The following is a 24,944-nucleotide window of genomic DNA, read 5'->3' as shown; positions in this document are numbered from 1 at the left end:
CCTGTCCCACATGGGGCTCACAGTCTTACTCCCGTTTTACAGATGAGGTAAGTGAGGCACAGAGAAGTAAAGTGACTTGGTCACGGTCTCACAGCAGACAAGTGGCAGAGCTGGGAGTAGAACCCAGGTCCTCTGTTTCCCAGGCCCGTGCTCTATCCACTTGCCCCCACTGCCTCTCTGTTGGATGAGCAGGCCCAACCCCAGGGTCCCCTTTGGAATGCTGCAGGGATCGGCAAAATGGACTCTGGCCTACACAGTTTTCAGGGGGACCCATACCTCTTGGAGTTCCGACATTGACTGGACTGGACCAGGGTAATCTTCTATCAACCAGGAATATTTATTGAACACTTAGTTTCTCTGTGCACATCGCTGTGCTAACAGCTAAAGGGAGTATAAGGAGTTTACAGAGTAGCGGGGGAGACGGACGCTAAAACGCGTCGCAGGTCGGGGGAAGTGGAAAGGTTTAAAGGCTTGTACGCAAGTGCTGTTGCGGGGAGGGGGTGTGGGTGGTAATAACGTGGTATTTGTTTAGCGCCTACTATGTGCCAGGCACTGAGCGCTGGGGTAGATACAAGGTAATTGGGTAGGATACAGTCCCCGGGGTGTGGGTGCTCAAGTGCATGAGTGGCCCAGTGAGGAGGGAAGAATAAGGAGGGGAGATGGATGAGGCACATAAGGCCTCCCAAGGGGGAAAATGATTTTAGTACACCTTTGGAGATGGGGAGAGTAGCCGTGTGCTGGATGTGAAAAGGGGGGGAGAGCCAGGTTGGAGAGACGGCGTGAAGAAGAGGTCGAAATAGATGAGAGTTAAGGCCACTGAGCAGGTGAGCAGTAGCGGAGTAAAGTGTGGGGCCTGGGTGGTGGTGAGAGAGGAATTAGGGGATTGTATTCTCCCAAGTGCTTAGTACAGTGCCCTGCACACAATAAGCACTCAGTAAATATGAATGAATGAGGAAGAGAGCCGTCTGCCTACCTTAGAAGTGACGGTCAGGACTTTCTGCTCGATGCGGAGCAGGATGGGCAGCCACCGGAGGTATTTTAGGAGTGGAGAGGGACGCGCAGAATGGTTTTTAAAGAAAAATGATCACGATATCCGAATGAGGCGTGGACCCGAAAGGGGAGAGGCTGGAGGCGAGGAGGTCAGCGAGGGATCGGGTGCAGTAGTAGAGATGGGATACAAGTGCCTCGACCGGCCTGGTACCAGTCGGGTGGAGAAGGAGGGGAGGGTTTTGAAGATAGAACCGTAACTGACCGAAGGTGCAGTTGAGGAGGATACCTGAGCCCAGGAACCGGGAAAGATCCAGAGTCACCTCAAGGGTGGATCAGTGGAACTTTCGGAAAAGCACAGGGCCAGCCGACCCTTCCCGTGGCACCCCATGGGATCTTCGGGGACGGCAGCTAGCATCTCGTAGGCCCCCTCCCCAATCTGCCCAATTTCAGTCACAAGCCTGAACACGCATTCAGTTCTTCCGTGAGGCCCGCTTCCATTACGTGCTTTGGAGATGACACCTTAGAAGAATAATGCACACCTGTGTGGGTCCAGGACTGTGTCAAAAGAGAAAGAGAGAAATTCTCTGGCTGCCTGGCTTAGATGGAGGATACCTTTTTGCGAACCCCAGGTTCTGGAACACAACCCCCACATGGTAGAAAACCTGATTTATGCTTTAGAGTGCAAGATTCTGTAGCAGAGTAATTCAGCTCCTGACTTTCTAAATCATCGATCTGATTTTTATGTTCGATATTCTAATACCTACCATACTGGTTAAAGAAGAAATTTGAAATCAAACAAAGGTTCGAAGCTGTTAATCAAATTTTAACCCTGCCGCTCCCTCTCAACTCAGTGTGGGACGTGAAACGGCACTTTACAGGAACAAAATACAGTCTTTCCATAAATTATTTCTTTTTAACTCCTTGAATTTAAATGCATTCAGTATTAAGTTGTCATTAATATGTTTTCTATTTACAGCCTTATGTGTGAAAAGCGAATATTTGAAACTGTGAATAGTGTAAGGCATCCCTTTTTGGTGAACCTTTTTGCTTGTTTCCAAACCAAAGATCATGTTTGCTTTGTAATGGAATACGCTGCCGGTGGGGACCTAATGATGCACATTCATACCGATGTCTTTTCTGAACCAAGAGCTGTGTAAGTGTGTTTTTTGGTTTTGTTTCATATTTTACAGTTGAAAATGTCATCCGTGACTGTCGCCTTCTTGCAAAAGGAGAGAGTGGGAACAGTGTACTGAATGTTACAGGTCATCATTTGCCCCTGGGCTTTATCTGCAGTATTAACGCATTAACTCCTCAGAGCAGATGTGACTCACTGCAAATTGTTTGTGATAATTAGCCTTTCCCATCACAAGTGATCTGCAAAAATGGATTATAATAATGACAGTGATGAATAATCATAGGGATAAAAAGTGCTTACTTAGTGCCAGACACTGTACAGAGCACTGGGGCAGATCCCCAAATAATCAGATCAGACGTAGTCCCTGGCCCTCATGGGACCCGCAGTCACAGTCACAAGTAGGCGGGGGAACAGGTTTTGAACCCCCATTTTACAGATGAGGAAAATGAGGCCCAGAGAAATGAAGTGACTTGCCCAGGATCCCCCAGCAGACAGGTGGCAGAACCATGATTAGTTCCCAGACCCTCTGATTCTCGGGGTCATACAGTTTCTACTAGTCTGTGTCGCTCCTGGTACGTTTTAACTGCTTGCTGTGTGCCAAGTTCTGTACTAAGCAGCGGGGCAGATACAAGACTCGTTGGACAGTCCCTGTCCCAATTTATGGCCTGGTTTAACATATCTATTTTAAGCTACTAGTTGGCTTGGACTCACCTTAATAACTGATTTTTCAAAGCTGCCTGGTACCATGAAGAACACTGAGGGAAGATTGTCACGTACTTTGAACAAAATGTCCAGTCAGTTCAGCATGGTGGTGTGACTAGAGATGTCTCTGGAATCCACTAAAATCTGTGAAAAGGAGTATGTCTTCTCATTTCCCCAGGGGCAGATTTAAGAATTGTTATTCCTGGGCCAAAATAAAATGAATGAGCTTTGCTTTGTGGCGGGGGATGGAGAAATTACCCCCAGATCCCTGGAAGTGAGTTAGGCATTTGGGGAGAGGTTCTCTAGACCCCGAAGGGAGTGCACCATACATAATTGTATTCACAACTGCAGTGCAGCTGCAGTACACTGAAAGACATTTTACTGGTCTGAAGAGTTAATGCTCCTTCCCAAGTGCCCTACTTACTTGCAGGGAGTAACTGCAAGCAGTGGAAGGCTAAGGTTGAATACAGAGTGGAGAAATGCACATACATGTATTTTTTCCCCTATAAATCAAATAACATGGCAACAAAATGCAAATTGGTTTTTCCTCTTTACCCTTAATAAAGACGGTACAAATGTACTTTTTAAATTATAAATAAAGCACTCCCATTATGCATGAGTCAGTTGCATTTGTTTCAGCTTCCCCTTAAAAGGCAAAATGATCCTTTTTCGGTTGTACCACATTACCTCCGTAATCTTTTCGTGTGCTTGTAATTGCACCTCCCTCCGTTTGGGGTTAATCTATGTTCAAATCGACATCATTCAGAGAGAAACAAAAGACAGCATCTTGCACCTGGCCATCCTGCCGTAATCCTTACAACCCCCATATCTTGTCGGTTTCCCATTTTGTCTTTTTATTTTACAATCTGTGCAGAAGGGAGCAATGGACGAGTATTAGAATTTTTCACTTTTTATTTTTTAATCCTTGCTCCCTTATAGCCCGTCATCCTAAGCAATAGCTTCTTTTTGTTGATTTTTGTAAATCTGCTCTTCGCCACAGGTGGAAGTGTAGCTCCTCGGGAAAAGCCAAGCTAGTGGGATAAACCGGGGAACTGCGTAATCCACGGGCTGAATTATTGGATTGCACCATTCCTCAGAAACACACTGCTTATGTGTTCATTGCTATAGAAATTGATACTCTGGAAATGGCTCATTTTAATTTGTCACAGTAAGAAAATATCGCATAGCCGCTAGTGACGTATTCACATAGGAATGGGACTAAAAGTTGATATGAAAACATTTTTAAAAATGCAGACTGTAAGCATGTGAACGATGAAAATGGTAGGTTAATGAAAGGATGAAGTAAAGCTACAAGTCATATAAAACAATAATAACTGACATCTGGGACTCCTTTGTTGTCTCTGACTTGTGCCAAACATATTGAAACTTTTCCAAATACTTACATAAAACCTAGCTAGAGTGAAAAGGACATTTGTGGAAATTCCTCTGAAATGTGTCCGGTGTGTAGTGTCTCATGTTTCATAACAGAACTGTGCGACTTTGTAAAATCAGACTAAAGCAGGTCGAGTTCATTAATCTTTTACTTCATTTTATAAACAGATTTTACGCGGCATGCGTTGTTCTTGGATTACAATATTTACACGAACACAAGATAGTTTATAGGTAAGTCGTTTTGCACTTGCTAAGGGTTGATTGAGAAGGGGGTGATATAGAAGCTGACCACCTTATGCAGCGTGATTTTATGATCCCCACATAAATTCAGTCCCTCAGTTGAGAAAAATACATGGCCAGTTCATTATTTCAGAAATGACAAGAGTAAGTTACCCTGGCAGGCACTTATTGATCCCTTTTCCTCAAACCTCCGCCTCATTAAAGTAGACCCATGCTGTAAAATGCACCCCGCTACTGCAAGCTGACATATCTATCATCTTAAATTTTTTTTTTTTTGCACAGATAGCATATTATTAGAAAGTATAAAAAAAGTCTTCCTGAAATCAGGAAGCAGCTGTTCATTTTGAGCATGAAGGTAGAGGTCTGAGCAGTGAGTGGTTTCTGAGGCAGCCATTTAAGGGTTCCAAGAAGCCCCCCCTCCGGTCCCGGGGCCCAGGCGGGAAGAAAAAAGCCAGAGGGTTAATGCAGGGGCAGACCCGGTAGCCCAGGGGAGCGCAGAGTCCCATGGCTGGCAAGAGGAGCCCAGTTACTCCCACTCTTTGCTTCTGTCCCCCCACTTTTCCCAACCCCCCACTCGCAGCTGAGGAAGAGAGGAGCCCCACAATACCAAATCCAAAATGGCCTGGGGCCCCCTTATTTTCCATGATGTTGGCACCCCTGCCTTAAATGCACTCCTCTCCTCCTGTAGCAGGAAATGGTGCATTTTGATTTTCCATATGTGTAAGCAGGGCCATTAACGTTGCCATAGGAGGAATCTGAGTGAAATCTAGGGTTAAAACTGAAAAGGGAAAAGGTACAACTTGGAGAGAGTGTTGGAAGGCTAGTTGTGCCAAGGAATTTCATGTTAAAACCAGTTAGAAATTTGTTTCGTTACCACAATGTTGACCGTTTATTTTTCCGATTCTTCTTTCTTTTTTTTCCTTTTTTTTTTTTTTTACACCCCAAATAGAGATTTGAAATTGGATAATTTGTTGCTGGATACAGAAGGCTTTGTGAAAATTGCTGATTTTGGTCTTTGCAAAGAAGGTAATTGGTTTTATCTTTCAAATTGCTGTTTATGGGAGATCAGTTGTTCCTTTGTATTTTGTGGCTAGCCGTTTTGCTCCTGGAAAATAAGATGCCTTTTAATGGTCTTTCACTTTTCCCACTAAGAATCCCATGGATGTGGTTTGGCGATAGTAGAGCCTGCCAACTGAAAGAATTTGTGGTTTGGATAGTTTCATCTCTCCTGTTGCCTTACTGCCATCTTCCACCTTTTCCTCTCAGACGACTCCTTCCCCTTGCCCCCAAGACTCAAGTGTCTCCCCATTATTACAGAATTCCCCTCTCTGGATCCCACAGCCCCTTCCAGTTATGGCCCTGTCTCCCTGCTCCAGTCCCATCCCAACTCCTTGAACGTGTTATGTAATCCACCCACTGCATTACTTCCTCTCCACCAACTCCCCTCTTGACTCACCACAATCAGGTTTTGACAGTAAGAATAAAAGTGATGGTATTTGTTAAGCGCTTACTATACATCAGGCACTGTGGCTAGACTACTGTGTCAGCCTTCTCTCTGACCTCCCTTCCTCCTCTCTCACCCCGCTCTGGTCTATTCTTCACTCCGCTGCCCGGCTCATCTTCCTGCAGAAACGATCTGGGCATGTCACTCCCCTTCTTAAACAACTCCAGTGGTTACCTATCGACCTCCGCTCCAAACAAAAACTCCTCACTCTAGGCTTCGAGGCTCTCCGTCACCTTACCCCTTCCTACCTCTCCTCCCTTCTCTCTTTCTACCACCCACCCCGCACGCTCCGCTCCTCCGCCGCCCACCTCCTCACCGTCCCTCGGTCTCGCCTATCCCGCCGTCAACCCCTGGGTCACGTCCTCCCACGGTCCCAGAACGCCCTCCCTCCTCACCTCCGCCAAACTGATTCTCTTTCCCTCTTCAAAACCCTACTTAAAAATCACCTCCTCCAAGAGGCGTTCCCAGACTGAGCTCCTCTTCTCCCTCTACTCCCTCTGCCATCCCCCCTTTACCTCTCCGCAGCTAAACCCTCTTTTTCCCCTTTTCCCTCTGCTCCTCCACCTCTCCCCATCCCCACAGCACTGTACTCGTCCGCTCAACTGTATATATTTTCGTTACCCTATTTATTTTGTTAATGAATTGTACATCGCCTCGATTCTATTTAGTTGCCATTGTTTTTACGAGATGTTCTTCCCCTTGACTCTATTTATCGCCATTGTTCTTGTCTGTCCGTCTCCCCCGATTAGACCGTAAGCCCGTCAAACGGCAGGGACTGTCTCTGTCTGTTGCCCACTTGTTCATCCCAAGCGCTTAGTACAGTGCTCTGCACATAGTAAGCGCTCAATAAATACTATTGAATGAATGAACACTGTATTAGGCACTAGAGTAGATACAAGCAAATGGGGTTGGACACAGTCCCTGTCCCACGTGGGGCTCACGTCTCAATCCCCATGTTACAGATGAGGTACGTGAAGCATGGAGGAAGTGAAGTGACTTGCTCAAGGTCACCCAGCACAATGGCAGGCAGGATTAGAACCCGTGACCATCTGATTCCCAGGCCCAGGCTCTCTCCACTGACCATGCTGCTTCTCAAACTCCTTCCTGTATTGGGACAGCACTCGCCATGCACGGGTGTCTCCATAGCCAGATCCAGTGGGTTCTGCTCTGTCCTCATCGTCCTTCTTTGACTTCTCTGCCATCTTCAAAACTAGAGATCAGTTCCCCTTCCTTGAAACACTTTCTGACCTTGGTTCTGCCATGACAAACTCTTCCTACCCGACTGCTCCTCTCAGTCTGCTTCACTTGGCTCCACCTCTCGTCGCCTGACTGTCGATCTCCTGCAAGGCTCTGTTTCGGTCCTGTTGTACTCTCCCAAGCGCTTAGTACAGAGCTCTGCACCCAATAGGAGCTCAGTAAATATCATCGACTGATGGACTGCACTTCTTGCTCTACAGTCACTCTCTCGGGAAACTCACGGCTCACAAGGCTTTAGCTACTTTGTGGATGACTCCACGTCTACTGACTTTTCTGACTTTTCACTTAATCTTCTGTCCCTAATTTCTTCTTGCCGCCAGGACATCTCTGCTTGGAAGTTCCGCCGACATTTCAAACTCAGCCCGGCCGCAACCGAACTCCTCATCGTCCCTCCCAGCCCCACTGCCGACTCTAGCACTTCTGTCAATAATATCACCACCCTCCCTGTCTCTGAAGCCTGCAGTCTTGATTCCGTTCTTATTTCCTCGCTGTCTCTCATCTTCCACATCATCATTTACTGCATTTTGCCAGTTCTCTCGCAACAGATCCCGGATCTGCCCCTTCCTTTGCACCCAAACAGCTACCACTCTGGTCCAAGCAGTCATAGCACGGTTAGAGCTCTGCAGCAGTCACCTTGCCGCCCTCGCTGTCTCCAGCCTTTCCCTCTTTCCATCCAGTATCAAAGCTGGTGCCCAGATCGTCGTCTCACACGGTGTTGCTCTTTCTCCAACGTGGCCTGGAGGAAAAGGCAGGGGCCTGGGAGTCAAGAGACCAGGGTTCTTGTCCCAGCCCTGCCACTTGCCTTCTGGGTGATCTTGAGCAAGTTGCTTAACTTTTTTGTGCCTCGGTTTCCTCAACTGTAAAATGACCTAGTATATCTGTTCTCCTCCCTATCGGACTGTGAGGCCCTTGTGGGAACTCTGTCTGACCTGATTGCCTTTTATCTACCCCAGTGCTTAGCCCATACCAATCGCTTAATAAATATCACTGTTACATTATCTCCCTTCCCATCAAGTAGGAGCTTCTGACCCTTGAAAGTCTCCCCATCTTACCTGTTGGCTGTCTTCTCCCGCTACCCCCCAGCTCCTCATATCCTTAACTTCTCCCAAACGTACCCCAACCGTACCAAGTATCGACAGTATATATTTCTCTCTATCATAAATATGAGGTAGAAGCTTTATAGAATAGTGGATATGCCCTCAAGTTGCTCGCTCTTAAACTGCTCTGCAACAGAACGGTGTGGGACAGGAACTGTCCAACGGGGTTGTCATATCTACCCCAGTGCTTGGCATAGAGTAAATGCTTAACCAGTACCATTAAAAAAAAACAAAAACCAAGCTTCTGAAGGAGCATCGCCATCTCTGAGACTAACCCTGAAAATCTCAATGGCAGCATCTGCCCTGTATATGACTGAGGGGGCTGGCGGGGGGACTGCAGTGTTAGGCTCCCCTTTGGTGAGCCAACCAGATGTCATCCCCGAAGGGGGCATGGTGGAATGAGGACCACCATTTCCTGAGGGGTATGTTGTTTGAAGAGGGGGAGTTGCAGAGCTCTAGAACCTCCAGGGAAAGTCACCATCTCCCCCTTAATCCAAACAGATCCCGCAAAGCTGCAGTTTCCATCCTGCCGTCTCCCGCTATTCCACATTTCTGTGGGTCTGCTGTGGGAGAGCGGTGACTTGTTGTGGGAATACCTGAATGTGCGGTCACCCCTTGCTAAGCTGCTTCATTCATCACGTGACAACTCAGCAGGGCTTTTTCTTACTAGTTTCCGATCGTAAGAAATCAGCTTTGAGAACTTCGATTGTGATGGCTTAAAGATTCCCATCTGTTTCAGGAATGGGGTTTGGAGACAGAACGAGCACATTCTGTGGCACTCCGGAATTTCTTGCCCCAGAAGTGCTGACTGAAACATCCTACACAAGAGCTGTGGATTGGTGGGGCCTTGGCGTGCTTATCTATGAGATGCTGGTCGGGGAGGTAAGGGGGCGTACCTAGTTTGAACTTCCTAAGAGAACGGTGGATTGAGAGGAAACTTAAAGTGCCCTGCTCAGAACCATCCAGCAAGTCATGAGCAGAACTGGAAATAGAGCTTAAGTTGTTGGCTTTTCAATTCATTTCAAGTAAATCAATTCCATAGGTAGTCAGGCCTCTGAGGGCCTTTTATTGTGCGACGTTGAGAAGAGATTGTTGTCAGAGTGTAGGTGTGAAGGACACACTGAAAGTGTCGGTTACGTCCCGATATCAGTTATATGTTAAAGCAGTCTTAGAACGTGGATTTAATGCGGCATCAAATCAAGCTCGTTTACTGAAGGGCAGGCCTCAAAATGACTAGAAAGGTATCCATTCTGTAATATAAAATCTATCAATTCACATACGTATATATGAAGGAAAGCTGATCAGTCAGAAAGTGAACATTGGCTATGCCAAAATGATAGCAGGGAGTTTAAAACTGAGTAAAAGATGAGGTTCTTAATTTTTCCTTAACAATTGATGAAAAACTAGGGAGTTCTCACGTGCTAGCTGATTTAAGATCACGAAAACTAAATATTGTCACACAAAACAGAACCAAGTGACACGTTCGGGCAATATCATGAAGTGACTGACAGTATAGAGAAAGTCACCGGGGGCATGGGGGCGGTGGTTGTGGGTAAGGGCAGGAGAGTCTGAGCTGGATGTCGGGCCGCAAATAGGTCAGGGACATCGGGACCTGTCGGTCAGGGCACGTGCCTACAAACCTGGCACTGGTAAGAATCCTGGCAAATGGGCACCCAGCTTCTTTGCAGCACCTACCAAGAGCTAGAAAATCAGTCAAACCAGCAATCAGTCATATTTATCGAGCGCTTATTTTGTTCAGAGCACTAAGCTGACAATTTCCTGCGGGCCTCAGTAAAATTAATCTAAATTCTGCTCATCTTAGTATGTTTTCCTCCTGAAAGTCAGTCGTTCAGTTGTATTTATTAAGTGCTTCCTGCTTGCAGAGCACTGTATTGAGCGCTTGGGAGAGCACAATGCCAGAGTGCAACAATAAAAAGACATTTCCTGCCTACAACAAACTTAAGGTTTAAAGGGGCATTTACAGAAACCAGTGGGATGTTCTCGACCACTGTCTCGGGTACCTCGTCGCCAGATATTGAGCTTTTGGGCGCTGAAGCCAGAAGAAGAGCAGTCCTGTTCCTCCCGGGTCTTCCTGGCAGGCATTGCTTTGGTGAAGGAGAAGCCGATTGGAGTCCGGGCTTCATTTCTCTGTGACTACTTCACTCCACCAACCTCAAAAATGGTGGAACTTATTGAGGGATGGCATCTACACTGTAGGAGAGCATCAAAAAATCATTGCCGGCCTTGGGGGTCAATCCTTAATGGAACCATTTACTTTGAGTGTTTCCTCTTCCTCCCACTGCCTACCTTTTCAGCAGTTTCATTGCTCATTTGTAGTGTATGGATTTTTTGAAGTTAAAAATCTATTATCATAAGGTAATTTTTGTGGCTTTTTTTCATTTAAAAAATTTTCCTAAAAGATTTCAAAAATTTCACCTTTATGCCAGCTTTCCATTTTTAAGTCAGGTACGTCTGCCTGGCCAAGATTTCTACAACACTAGTTTTCATTTTCAGCATCTGCAAAAGATAGCAATGTCTAAAATTGGCACCCAGCACAGCTACCTGGTGGTGATTGTAGCCATCTTAATAATAATGATAATAATAATAATAATAATAATAATAATGTTGGTATTTGTTAAGCACTTACTATGTGCAGAGCACTGTTCTAAGTGCTGGGGTAGATGCATTGTCATCAGGTTATTCCACGTGAGGCTTCAAGGCACTTGCTTCACTCTATTCAGTATTGGGTTTCAGCAGCAGTCCAAGACTTAAAAATACCAAAATCTTGGTTTTGTGGGGTGAGCACTGTATTGGAGCAAGAAGAGTAATGGCACTCATGCAAGAGGTGAGGGAATCTCCTGTATAAATGACAGATGAGTCTGTCATCCTGAGAATTCAGAACGGAGAATCTACCTGAAGAAATGTATTTTAGTGCCGGTGATTTGTTCAGTGAATGACCGAGTGGGTAGGGGTGGAGCGTATTGCAAACTATACATGGAGGGCTTGTAAGAGCCAAACCTTTGTTATAACATGTTCCCAAATGTGGATTGGTAATTAAAGTGTTAGAAAAAAAGTTTATTTTTACTTGAATGTTTCCCAGGATTTCTCAGGTTAGTACCAGGTTTTTGTGTGTGTGTTTTTTATTGTTCACAGGATAGAGATCAGGTTAAATTGGATCAAACCCTAAACATTTAGTATCATTGGACACTGGCATTTCCCAGGTTGGGTTGGGGAAAGAAAGTGAAGTTGAAACTCAATTGATTTTGTTACTTGGCAGCATTAGGAAGAGTTTGCTGAGGGAAGAAGTTGGACCAATTGCCTAAAGTGGTATGGGAATAATTTGTAGGTTTTTTAAAGAGAGCACTGATGTCTTCACCCAAAAAAACCATAAAGTGGCTGAACCTAGCAGTATACCTGTTTTGCTATTTCTAGGTAAGACTTATATAGTCTGTCACTGAGATCAGCAGAATTTTGATGGTAAAGAAAAGAAATCCATCTCTCTCCATGCCAACCAAGGGTAAAGATTACTGACCTAATGTTTTGCCCTGGCAATTGAGCCTAGGTGCCCTGGATGAGGGGTTTTTTATTTACATTTGAACAGTCGTCTTACTTTCTGGTTTGGGTTGAAAGTTGTGGAGACGGTTGAACTTCATGTATTTTGAAGATTATACGTTCAAAATTGTCTGTCTTGCAGTCTCCGTTTCCTGGTGATGATGAAGAGGAGGTTTTTGACAGTATTGTAAATGATGAAGTAAGGTATCCACGGTTCTTGTCCACAGAAGCTATCTCCATAATGAGAAGGGTAAGAGGGAAAATTTCATAAGACATCTTTCGGTTTTCTTTTAGGGTGAACTTAACAAAGGGCCCTTGGCCCTCAATTGGCTTTGTCTGGTATGGCTGGCATGGTATGGTGTACAGCGAGAGTGATCCACCCACCCATATATCAATCACTGGTATTTATCGAGTGCTTATTGTGTGCTGAGCACTCTATTAAGCACTTGGAAGAGTACAATATAGTAGAGTGGGTAGGCATGTTCTGAGTTTATAATCTAGAGTTCTTTGTATGCATATATCCTCCTCATTATCAGTGGTATTTATGAGCGCTTACTGTGTGCCAAGCACTGAACTAAGCGCTTGAAGAGTACAATACAACAAAAGTGGCAGACACATTCGCTGCCCACAGCGAGCTTTCAATCTAAAGGTAAAGGATTCTAGGAGTTGAAAGGGGGATTGTCACAGTTGTCTTGGTCAGTTGCCAGTTCAGGAAAAAAATAAGGAATTTAACCCATAGATAGGCAAATTCTGAAACTTTTTTACCTTGGAGATATGCCTAGCCATAAATCGAAGAAGGAGTTTTAACAGGCTTGTTTTCTGGTAGATTTGGCTGTGGAAAAAAGGGCCTTTGGCATTAGAGGCCTTTAAAAAGGAAGAGGAGAGGAAAAAGTCGCTCTGAGAATATTCCCCGCGAGGAGGAATTGCTTGCATGTAATTATTACGACTCTGTTGTCTTTAGTTATTGCGGAGAAACCCAGAGCGGCGCCTGGGAGCTGCTGAAAAGGATGCCGAGGATGTGAAAAAGCATCCGTTTTTCCGAGTGAGTATGAAGCAGAATAATAACATTTGTTAAGCGGGTACCTTGTGCCAAGCATCATATTAGGTGCTGGGGTAGATAGAGGGTAACCAGATTGATTACGTCCCCCGTCCCACATGCTCACGTTCTAAAGTGGGGGCGGGGCAGAACAGAAATTTAATCCCCATTTTACAGAGGAGGAAACTGAGGTAAGCAGCTTGCCTAGGGTCCTGCAGCAGGCGAGTGGGGGAGCCGGGATCAAAACCCAGGTCCCTGACTCCCAGTCAAATTAATCAGTGGTTTTTGTGCACTTATTGTGGGCAGAACACTGAACTAAGCACTTGGGAGAGTGCAGCAGACTTACTAAACACATTCCCTGCCCAAAATAAGCTTACATCAAGAGGGGGAGACCAACGTAAAAATAAATACAGATAAATACCATAAGTGCTGTGGGATTGAAGGTGAGATGACTAGGTGCTTAAAAGGGGTACAGATCCAGGTGCTTGGGTGAAACAGAAGAGAGTGGAGCAGGGGAAATGGGTCAAGGAAGACTTCATTAGGGAGATGTGATTTTAATAAGATTTTGAAGAGAGAGTATGTTCTGGCCTGTCAGATGTGAAGAGGGAGAAAGTTCCAGGCCAGAGGGAGGTTGCGGGCAAGAGGTCAGCAGCGAGAGACAAGATCAGGGTGCGGGGAGTAGGTTGGCGTTAAGAGGAGCAAACTGAGTGAGCTGAGTGGTTGTAGGAAGTCAGTGAGGAAATGCAGGAGGGAGGCAGCTGATTGAAGTACTTAAAAGCCACAGGTGAGGAGTTTCTGTCTGATGCGAGGTGGATGGGCCACCACTGGAGGTTCTTGAGTGGGGAGACTTGGACCGAATGTTTTTGGTTTTTTTAGAAAAACGATCCAGGCGGCAGAGTAAAATACGGAGACACGAGGCAGGGAGGTCAGGGAGGAGGCTGATGCAGTAGTCGAGATAGGAAAGGATGATTGCGTGGAGCGGTGTAGTTGTCGTAGTTTGGCTGGAGAGGAAAGGGCAGATTTTAGTGATGTTGGGAGGGTAGAACTGGAGGATTTGGTGACAGGTCAAATATGTGGGCTGAGAGAGAGGAGTCGGGATAACACCAAGGTCAGGACCTGTGCTTTTTGCGCTAGGTCACGCTGCACTTCTCAGAGTGCAGTACAAAGCCTTTACCAAGTAGCCATAGGAAACATTCATTCAGTAGTACTTATTGAGCGCTTACTATGTGCAGAGCACTATACTAAAAGCTTGGAATGTACAGTTTGGCAACAGATAGAGATAATCCCTGCCCAATGATGGGCTCACAGTCTAATCGGGGGAGACAGACGGACAAAAACAAGACAACTTAATCATGATAAATAGAATCAAGGGGATGGACACCTCATTAACAAATAGGGTAATAATATATACAAATGAGCACAGCACAGGGGGAGGGGAAAGGAGAGGAGCAGAGGGAAGGGGGGGCTGAGTCTGAGAAGCCCTTCTGGAGGAGGTGAGCTCTCAGTAGGGCTTTGAAGAGGGGAAGAGAGTCAGTGGGTTTTATGAAGCGCTAACTGGGTGTCGAGCACTGATCACTTTTCATCGTGTCACGCAGTTAATCGATTGGAACGCTTTGATGGCCAAGAAACTGAAGCCCCCATTTGTACCCACCATTAGAGGACGAGAAGATGTCAGTAATTTTGATGATGAATTTACCTCAGAAGCACCTATTCTGACTCCACCTCGGGAACCAAGGATACTTTCAGAAGAGGAGCAAGAAATGTTCACAGATTTTGACTACATTGCTGACTGGTGTTAAAGAAGACACTGTGAAAACACAGCAGCTTGACTGAAAGCAAAAAACAAACACCTCCTTAAAAAGAATAGCAACCCTTCGATTGCTCTCTGTGCCACCAGTAGCTTCTGATTTCATTATTAATCACGTGAAGATTTGTTTAAGAGAACTGTCGCAACACTCTCTTCGAAGAGTGGCGTCTTTGGATTATCTGTCCACTGTTAATCTGAGCACTGGAAACAGTTTTATGGAGTTTGACCTGAGTTTTTAAACAGAGGCCGTTCGAAGCTCTTTCACACGTGGACACGTCCGGATCGATACTGTCTCGCTTTTCATTCTTCTGCAGCGGATAAACTCTGTCAGATTCCTTTCGGAAGCAGAAGAAAGGCCGGGTTTGAGCTAAAAAAAAAAAAAAAAAAAAATTCAGTTAACTTCACACAGCCGTGGCTTGGGATGCTATTGAAATTCAGCACATGATTTTATCTGAATAAGGCAAATGCTGTCGTTTTGAAACAAAATTATTGTAATGTCCCAAAAAGGGTAGTTTTGCTGTTTATGCACATCTAGGTCTTGAGTTCTAAAGTAACTGAATGAATCAATGCCTTCTTTTGTAAAATTTTCTATGATATTTATTAGGAGGAAATATTTTTCAATGCCTTAACTTTAGTAACCATGTAAGTGCTTCCACAAGAATGCAGACAGGTTCTCAAAGCATACCGAGCTACTTGCCAAACGGTGTTTGCGGAGCCTCCCCGAAGCAAACGAAATGGAAAAAAAACAAAAACCAGCATTTATTTAAAAAGGAGAGGATGACTGCATCGAGTTGGCCTGAACCAAGATACTGCGTTGATTGTCGTATGCATTCCCAAAGCCTATTCTATTCTTGTATGTTTTTCAGACTCATGCTTTTTCCCAAAAATCAAGAGACCGGGTCACCATTTTGCAAAAAAGAAAAAAAAAGGGGCGGGGGGAGAAAGGAAAAAAAACACCAAAAAAAAGTACTAATAACCTGTTTCATCCTGTATCTGCTGTAAAAGATAACCGTATCACTCTTAAATCGTCAGGATCGTTGGGGTATACATGCTGTGAACATGTATATGTGCAAGCTGTAATGTATTCTAAGCTCCAGACTCGTTATTTAAGTTTACCACTTCATCACCCTTGCGCAGTGGCCGAGGAGACGCCTCAGCATCAAAGCGAAGAGCACGTGTGTACGTCTTAGGCCGCTGGATCCAGAATTTATATTGGCAGATACCGAGGGTAAAAAAGCAATATGTCGGGATAGAATGTAAAAATATTTTTGATAAAACATTGTATATTTTATAAGCTTCTATTGTAACACTAAAAACTGTACCTCAAAAGCCTCCAGAAATGGTTTGATCATATAGTTTTACAACTTTTTAAGGAGTCATTCCTCAGTGCTACTACAGGAAAGTCACTCGCTGCCAACCGCCACTTTCCTCTGGCCTACAGATTTTTTTTTTCCCCCCTCTCAGTCCATGACTTCACTGTTTTTCCTTAGTTCAGTAAAAACATCTGTGATCCTGCGCTTAGCCTGGTAAGGTCATCATACCTCATGAATAGGAAGTTGTTGGCTTAAGCATCTTAAATTAATTATAGAATCCAAGCTCACTGACTGTCAAAGGGTTGGATCGGGAAGGCCTACAGGTGGGAGAAGCAGCGCTCCACTTTCTAAACTCCTCCCTTTCCCCCCTCGACGACTGGCGTGGTTGTGAAACAGCGGGCGGAGGAAATCCACCTTAACCTCCAAACCGTTCTCGGGGTCGTGACGGCAACCCGAATCCTTGGGAAAGCAGGGTGCTGGGTAGTTTATTGCACAATTTAAAACCACGTCTGGTCAGATGGGCTTTTTGAAAAATGAATTCGAAGGTGCAGATTGGCTTCCTCGGCAAGAGACGCAATGGGAACTTAGCTTCATACCGTGGCTTTACGTATGAACCTTAGAACGCTTGGAATCGAAACGGCGTTACGCATTATAAAACACTAAATACTTTTGTGGTACAGTCTGCTCCCTGTTGAGTTTCTCCAAAATCACGTAGAAAACAGTGTCTAAAGAGGAGCTTTTTAGCATTAAAAACTGACTTAGCCTTTTTGTAACTACATTTGTACAGAGATTTTTTTTTTTTTGAAATTGAAGTAAATCACTAAAAAAAAAAAATTAGAGGGCAGGGTATGTTCACACAATTAAGCTGAAGAAAGCACTAATTTTCTCTGTAGTTTTTCAAACTATATTTTTAGTCAGATTTGAAACTCTAGATTGTACATATATTTTGCTATACTGTATCTGTAAGTGGCTGCTCAAGCACTTTGTAAGGAAATTTAGAATATTTTAGAATGGTACACTATGCATTAAAACGAAATGTGCCTTTAACCATGTCATTCTAAAAAAAAAAAACCCGAGTGTGTTGCAGTCATTAATATCACAAATGCACAAATTAAAGTTGAAATAGATTGTAATTTTTAACTCTCGTTCTAATTTCGATTTCCTTTTAGAGAGGTCCTGGGGTGATCTGAAATGTCAACACCGGGATATAGCGCATTCCACCCATTCCCTCGGGTGGTATTTTAAGAGCGGTGTTTTGTCTTCGGTAAATGGAAGAAGGGCCCGGAGGCCCTGGGCTTAGATACGATTTTTCCTTAAGCTGATTCAAGGTGAGAGGCGACTTCTCCCCACCCCTCCGGTGACCCCGTCCGCCCCAGCGGCTCCAGTTTGACGACCTTTTGGGGGCCCGAGAGCTATGAAGAGGCGACACTGTCCCGTTAGAATATCCCGAGCCTCAGGGCTAGAGCCCGGGCCCCGGAGGCACAAGGACTGGGTTCTAATCCCGGCTCTGCCACTTGTCTGCAGCGTGTGACCGTGGGCGGGTCACAACTTCTCTGTGTTTCGGTTACCTCATCTGTAAAATGGGGATGAAGACCGTGAGACCGGGGTGCGACATGGATGGTGTCTCACCCGACGAGTTTGGGTCTCCCTCAGCACTTTAGTACAACGCCTGGCTCAGTGGAAAGAGCCCGGGCTTGGGAGTCAGAGGTCGTGGGTTCTAAATCCCGGCTCCGCCGCTTGCCAGCTGTGTGACTTTGGGCGAGTCACTTCACTTCTCTGGACCTCAGCTACCTCATCTGTAAAATGGGGATTAAAACCGTGACCCCCACGTGGGACAACCTGATCACCTTCTATCCCCCCGCAGCGCTTAGAACAGTGCTCTGCCCATAGTAAGCGCTTAACAAATACCACCATTATTACTAACAAATGCCATTACCAAAAATTACCATTTGGACTCTCCAAAAGCTTCAGAGCTTCGTTCGGATGTGAGCTCGTCTTCAGGTTTCAGCAGACTCAGCGGCCCCTTCTTTCACCCATGTCAGTGAGCTCTAGGAATCCAAACAGCGAGTAGCCCCGCTCTCGCTTTTTATAAGAGGGATAGGACCGAGGATGTTTCTTTGACTTCGCTGGGAAAACTACTCAGGGAGGTCCTGGAAGAAGTGGCACAGCCTTCTCTTGGAGGTGAGGGGGGAAATCAGTCTTCTCTGCAGAAGCGGTCTCGCCCCCGGTTGTCTGCAGCGTGGCTCAGTGGAAAGAGCCCGGGCTTGGGAATCGAGCTCATGGGTTCGAATTCCGGCTCTGCCACTCGGCAGCTGTGTGACTGTGGGCAAGTCACTTCTCTGTGCCTCAGTTCCCTCATCTGTAAAATGGGGATCAACTGTGAGTCTCACATGGGACAACCTGATGACCCTGGATCTCCCCCAGCGCTTAGAACAGTGCTCTGCACATAGTAAGCGCTTAACAAATACCAACATTATTATTACCTCCTAACGGGAGAGGGCCAGCAGAAGGACTCTGCGATGCCAGAGCTGACTACGCCGCCGCCAGTTCTGCCCAGCCTCCTCCTGCGTTCCTCTCCTTCCTTGCTAGTTCCTCTCCCTCGTACTAGTTGCAGTGGTGTGGCATTTGTTAAGCGACTATGTGCTGAGCACTCCCAGTGCTGGAGTAGATGCAAGCAAAGTAGATCTGACACAGCATCTGTCTCACATGGGGCTCCAAGTCCACGTGGGAGGGAGAACAGGAATTGGACGTGGCTCAGTGGAAAGAGCTTGGGAGTCAGAGGTCATGGGTTCTAAACTGCTTGTCAGCTGTGTGACCTTGGGCAAGTCCCTTAACTTCTCTGGGCCTCAGTGACCTCATCTGGAAAATGGGGATGAAGACTGCGAGCCGTACGTGGGACAACCTGATGACCTTACATCTCTCCCAGTGCTTAGAACAGTGCTTGGCACACATAGCGCTTAGCAAATACCAACGCTATTATTATTACATACTTAGAAAAAGACCCAGAGAAGGTTAAAATCAAGCTCAATCCCAAGGTTGGGGGATGGAAATTAGGGGGTAAAAGCAGCAGGCAATCGAGCAGCGGTTTGGGACCAGTTTCATAGCCCTGTTAAACTTCAGACAAGTCCTACTTCAACCCCAGAAGCGAAGCCAGAGTGCAAGAAACTCTTAACAGAAGGGGTACGGGAAAGATCTCGCCGGGGAATCCGAGGCCTACCTTGCGGTACAAGATTCGACGACTCCTCTGCGGAGAGGCTGGCGGTTGGAGGTGTCCCTCCGGACAGTCGGTAGCCTTCAGGAGATCCGACGCCAAGGCCTGCCGTTTGTTGTCTGTGGTCAAAAGGAGCCTCCACTTTGCTTCCAGATCTATACCAGTCATCGGAAGCACTGCAGAAGCAGCGCGGCTCAGTGGAAAGACCCTGGGCTTGGGAGTCAGAGGTCATGGGTTCGAATCCCTGCTCTGCCACTTGTCGGCCGTGTGACTGTAGGCAAGTCACTTCACATCTCTGGGCCTCATCTGTAAAATGGGGATTAATTGTGAGCCTCACGTGGGGCAACCTGATTACCCTTTGTCTCCCCCAGCGCTTACAACAGTGCTCGGCACATAGTAAGCGCTTAACAAATACCAACATTATTATTATCATCAGATAGGCTAACCGCAGACAGGGGCGGGAGGACTGCACTCTGCCGCCCTTGAGGTCTCTGAGTAATACCTGTGAAACTCGACCGAGGTTGCCTGTGCGTAGCCACCTGCTGACATAGAAATGGACTTTCAGAGCAGCCGGAGGCGCCGTGAGATTGCCAGAGAAGCAGCGTGGCTCAGTGGAAAGAGCACGGGCTTTGGAGTCAGGGCTTATGAGTTCGAATCCCAGCTCTGCCACTTGTCGGCTGTGTGACTGTGGGCAAGTCACTTCGCTTCTCTGTGCCTCAGTTCCCTCATCTGTAAAACGGGGATTAAGACTGTGAGCCCCACGTGGGACAACCTGATTCCCCTATGTCTACCCCAGCGCTTAGAACAGTGCTCGGCACATAGTAAGCGCTTAACAAATACCAACATTATTATTATTATTAACGCACAGGATTTGAAAGGCAAACAACGTTAATTGGGTGTAGACGGCTGATCTTTTAGAAAGATGGGAAACCCAGATTCCGTCAGTGGCAGCGGTGAAGTGGTTCGGCCGTAGACAATCTATGGCAGGCTCTAACCTCCTCTAGGATTAGGGAGATTAAAAGGGGGAGGGTGGGGAGGGCCGGAGGGTGGCCACCGCTCGAGCGCCGGGCCCTGGATCCAGATCCCGGAGCAGGGAGAGGCTGCGGCCCCGGGAACCTGGGTGGCGCTTACCGGGGCATCCTCTTGGTCAGTCCATCGTATTTTTTGAGCGCCCGTGTGCAGAGCGGCGTACCGAACGCTTGGGAGAATAAAACGCAACAATAAACAGACACATTCCCCTCCCACCCAGAAGGAACTCACGGTCCAGAGGCAGGGGGAGACATATAAATATGGATTAATTAGAGAATAATACAGCAGGAGTGTGGCTCAGTGGAAAGAGCTTGGGAGTCGGAGGTCATGGGCTCGAATCCCGGCTCTGCCACTTGTCAGCTGTGTGACTGTGGGCAAGTCACTTCACTGGGCCTCGGTTACCCCATCTGTAAAATGGAGATTAACACCGTGAGCCTCACGTGGGACAACCCGATTACCCTGTATCTCCCCCAGCGTTTAGAACAGTGCTCTGCACATTGCAAGCGCTTAACACATACCAACATTATTATTATTATTATTAGAGATGTGCGCATTAGTGCTGAGGGGCCGGGAAGGGGGATGAATAAAGGGAGCCGATCAGGGTGACGCAGAAGGGAGCGGGAGAAAAGGAAAGGAGGGTTTAATCAGGGAAGGTCTCTCGGAGGAGATGGGCCTTGGATAAGGATTTGAACGGGGGAGGGTAGTCGTCAGACACATTGGAGGGACCTCCAGAGGCAGGACGTGGGCGAGAGGTCGGCTGCCAGATAGACGAGCCAGAGGGACCGGGAGGACGTTGGCATTAGAGGAGCAGAGCGCGCGAGCCGGGTTGTAATAGGAGAATAGCAAAGGGCGACGCAGAGCTTCGGACTGTCCGAGAGCCTGCCACGGGCTCGTGTCTTCCTTTGCTGCCGCCCTCCCTGGTTCCACTGACCACATCGGATCCCACAAAGGGGAAGGAGCCGCTGGGGCAGGGGGCAGAACCCCGAAAATCCGTCTAGCCGCACACCGACCACGATGTCGGCAGTGGCGTCAAGGCTCCTCCCCAGCCACAAGCAATCAATCGATGAGCAGCGTGGCCTAGGGGCTAGGGCACGGGCCTGGCAGGCAGAAGGACTTGGGTTCTAATGCCGGCTCGGCCCCTCCTCTGTTCTGTGACCTTGGGTAAGTCACTGAATTCACTTCTCTGGGCCTCAGTTACCTCATCTGAAAAATGGGGATCCAAAGAGTGAGCCCCCATGTGCGACGGGGACTGTCCCCAACCTCTTTAACTTGTATCTCCCCCAGCGCTTAGAACAGTACTCGGCACATCGTGCTCAACCAGCACTGTAATTATTTTAATATTAACAAATGCCATAAAAAAGGGAACGTGTCTACCAACTCTTAGATTATTACATTGTACTCTCCAGCAATTGATCTATCTGTTGCCATACTGTACATTCCAAGCGCTTAGTACAGTGCTCTGCACATAGTAAGTGTGCAATAAATACTATTGAATGAATTGAGCCCCGTGTGAGGCAGAGACTGTGTCCAACCTGATTGCATCTACCCCAGCGCTTAGTACAATGCCTGGTACGTAGTGAGTGCTTAACACATACCATAAAAGAAAAATAAAATCAGTGGTATTTAGTGCTTGCTATGTGCAGAGCACTGTACTAAGCGTTTGGGAGAGTCCAGTACAGCAGAGCAGCTGTCCTACCTGCCAACTGGGTCCTTCCATCAGCCCCCAGCGGGCTGCTCCGTTCCCGGCCGGGATGAACGGTCAGACGAGACAGAAGTCTCTGGGCCGGGCTGGATCAGCCTTCCGGGGCAGCAAAGGTGGCCCGGCCTCGTACATTCATTCATTCGCATTTATTGAGCACTAACTGTGTGCAGGGCACTGTACTAAGCGCTTGGGAGAGAACAACAACAACCAGACACATTCCCCGCCCACGACGAGCTCACCGTCTATAGCCTCCTGGCCGGGGCCTCCCCGGGACGGAGGAGGCCGGGCTCTAATCCCGGCTCCGCCACTCGTCTTCGGCGTGGCCTTGGGCAAGTCGCTTTGCTTCTCTGGGCCTCGGTTATCTCATCTGTAAAGTGGGGATTGAGACTGTGAGCCCCACGTGGGACGGGGACGGCGTCCAACCCCATTTGCTTGTATCTGCCCCGGTGCGTAAGTACAGTGCCTGGCACGAAGTAAGCGTGGCTCGGTGGAAAGAACCCGGGTTTACGAGCCCGAGGTCATGGGTTCTAATCCTGACTCCACCACTTGTCAACTGTGTGGCTTTGAGCAAGTCACTTCACTTCTCTGGGCCTCAGTGACCTCCTCTGGAAAATAGGAAGACTGTGAGCCCCACGTGAGACAACCTGTCCACTTTGTATCCCCCTCAGCGCTTAGAACAGTGCTTTCCACAAAGTAAGCGCTTAACAAATATCGACATTATTATTAAGAGCCTAAAAATACCATAATCATTATTATCACTATTATTACAGTACTTCGCACCCAGTAGGCGCCCAGTAAATACGACTGATTGATCGAAAGGGCTGGGGTGCCAGTGCCGGCCCTGCAAGCCCCCACCTCCCGGCCCCCAACCCTCACCCCGACCCCGGGGAGCGGACGAGGCCAGCTGCCGTTGGGAGCCGGAGACAGACGCCCGCCCACCTCCTCCCAAGCGGGCACCGTGAGGCGGCACCGCCGCCCGCCGTCGGCTGGGACGGTCCGTTTCGGGCGGGCTCCCGGCTACTCTGGTTGCTGCCGTGGCTACCTCGTCTGTAAAACGGGGACGAAGACCGGGAGCCCCACTGGGACAACCTGATCACCTTCTATCCCGCTTAGAACGGTGCTCGGCCTACAGCAAGCGCTTAACAAATGCCATTATTATCATTATTATCATTACCGCGGCTGCCGCTGCCAAACTCTCCCGGGGTGCCTGCTGCCCAACCCGCAGCTCGTTAAAACGGGGAGGTAGTAGGCGGTGGTAGGAAGAGACTGGTTTGTGGGCGGTCTACTAAGCGGCTATTACAGCGCTCCGCACATAGGAAGCGCTCAATAAATGCCACTGGTCGACAGGTCGATTGGGCAGGGCGCCCACGGAGGCCAGAATATGCCCTTCAGCGAGGTGCCTCTCCCTCACTTCCCATTTCTCTGATCGGCACCTTGGCTCCGCAGTCCTAAGAGGCTGAACGGATAGATTTGGCCAAAAAGGTGAGAGAGGTAGAGGTACGTAATGCCGTAGAGAAACAGTGTGGTCTAGGGGTTAGAGCACGGGCCCGGGCATCAGAAGGGCCTGGACTCTACTCCCGGCTCTGCCACGTGACCTCGGGCAGATCACCCCACTTCTCCGGGCCTCGGTTGGCTGTAAAATGGGGATTGAGACGGCGAGTCGCATGTGGGACGGGGACCGTGTAATAATGTTGGGATTTGTTAAGCGCTTACTATGTGCCGAGCACTGTTCTAAGACATAGACATAGGGGAATCAGGTTGTCCCACGTGGGGCTCACAGTCTTAATCCCCATTTTACAGATGAGGGAACTGAGGCACAGAGAAGTTAAGTGACTTGCCCACAGTCACACAGCCGACAAGTGGCAGAGCTGGGATTCGAACTCATGAGCCCTGACTCCAAAGCCCGTGCTCTTTCCACTGAGCCACGCTGCTTGTGTCCAACCCGATCAGCCTGGATCCACTCCCCGGCTCGGCATAGCGCCTGGCGCGTAGTAAGCGCTTACCAAATACCATTTAAAAATAAAAAATAAAAAAAAGGATGTGGCCTGTTGGACAGAGAGGGGAAGAGGAGGAGGGAGAGGGGACGAGGGAAGGGGAAGAGGGGAAGAGGGAGAGCTTCCCTCACACTGCTACCTTTTAAGATTCAGCATCCATTTTGAGGAGCTGAAACGGCCTTAGTGAGTCTTTTCTTCTTAGGCTTCCCATGAGGTGTGTGGAGAGGCTGGTTCTGTCACCGTGGTGAGACCGAGACCGACGCGGAAGGGCCAAGTGACTCGCCTGAGGGCCGGGCCCGGCCCGGCCGAGGGAAGACATGGGTGGGATTGGCTCGATTCTCCCCACACCCTCCGCCACGGGCGGCTCCTCCGGTCTCTCCGTCTGCCAGGTGGAACGGGCTTCTGCGGAACAGCTCCTTAGGGAGGGAATGAAAGTTTCAAGAGTCGTGGGTCTTGCCAGACTGGCATGACTAAAGCCCCGCTCCCCTCAAACTGGAGGTTTTACATCTGATTTCATCAGCCCTTCTAAGGCGGAACCACCCCGTCCGCAGGGCCGTGCCCAGATACAAGAAAAGACGCCCCACCAGGGAGACCACACCTCTGGCCTCGTTGGCTGAAGTCGTTGCTTTCACGCTGGGTTCTCCCAAAGACGAGGCTGGGGGCCGGGACTGTTATACGGGGCCAAGCCGGGGGCGGCCCGGTTCCCGGCAGACCCTTCCAGAAGAAGCTCGCGGTGCGGTCACCGCTCTCCGCCGGGGCCGAGCCGCCCCCGAGCTGCTGGGGCCCACAGGCCTGGGCGTAGGGAGGCGGGGTGGAGAGGAAACTGTCCCAGGAAGGGGCACGACCCAAGCCCTGCCCGGGGTTGGGGCTCGGGGACCAAGCGAGACATCTACAGTGATGGGAAAGTCAAGGGGAGGACAGGTTTAGGCGGGAAGGTAAGGAGTTGCGTTTTTGACATATTAAGTTTGAGGTGACGAGAGGTT

General features: G+C 48.1%; 1 protein-coding gene across 3 annotated transcripts in view; it reads left to right on the top strand.

Annotated features, from left to right (window-relative positions):
* The window catches only part of PKN2 (protein kinase N2), a 134,154-nt gene extending 116,996 nt beyond the window's left edge, over window positions 1–17,158 (top strand). For all 3 annotated transcript variants that reach the window (XM_029062700.1, XM_029062701.1, XM_029062699.1), the window contains exons 16-22: window positions 1,967–2,143; window positions 4,388–4,450; window positions 5,409–5,485; window positions 9,057–9,199; window positions 12,012–12,119; window positions 12,831–12,911; window positions 14,501–17,158. In XM_029062700.1, coding sequence (XP_028918533.1) covers window positions 1,967–2,143; window positions 4,388–4,450; window positions 5,409–5,485; window positions 9,057–9,199; window positions 12,012–12,119; window positions 12,831–12,911; window positions 14,501–14,704 — 853 coding nt within the window. In that variant the 3' untranslated portion in view covers window positions 14,705–17,158. The remainder of the gene's footprint in view (window positions 1–1,966; window positions 2,144–4,387; window positions 4,451–5,408; window positions 5,486–9,056; window positions 9,200–12,011; window positions 12,120–12,830; window positions 12,912–14,500) is intronic.
* Window positions 17,159–24,944: the final 7,786 nt, after the last annotated feature.

Source organism: Ornithorhynchus anatinus, chromosome 4 (assembly GCF_004115215.2).
Source record: "Ornithorhynchus anatinus isolate Pmale09 chromosome 4, mOrnAna1.pri.v4, whole genome shotgun sequence".
Lineage (NCBI taxonomy): Eukaryota > Metazoa > Chordata > Mammalia > Monotremata > Ornithorhynchidae > Ornithorhynchus > Ornithorhynchus anatinus.
This window is presented reverse-complemented; position numbering and strand designations above follow the sequence as displayed.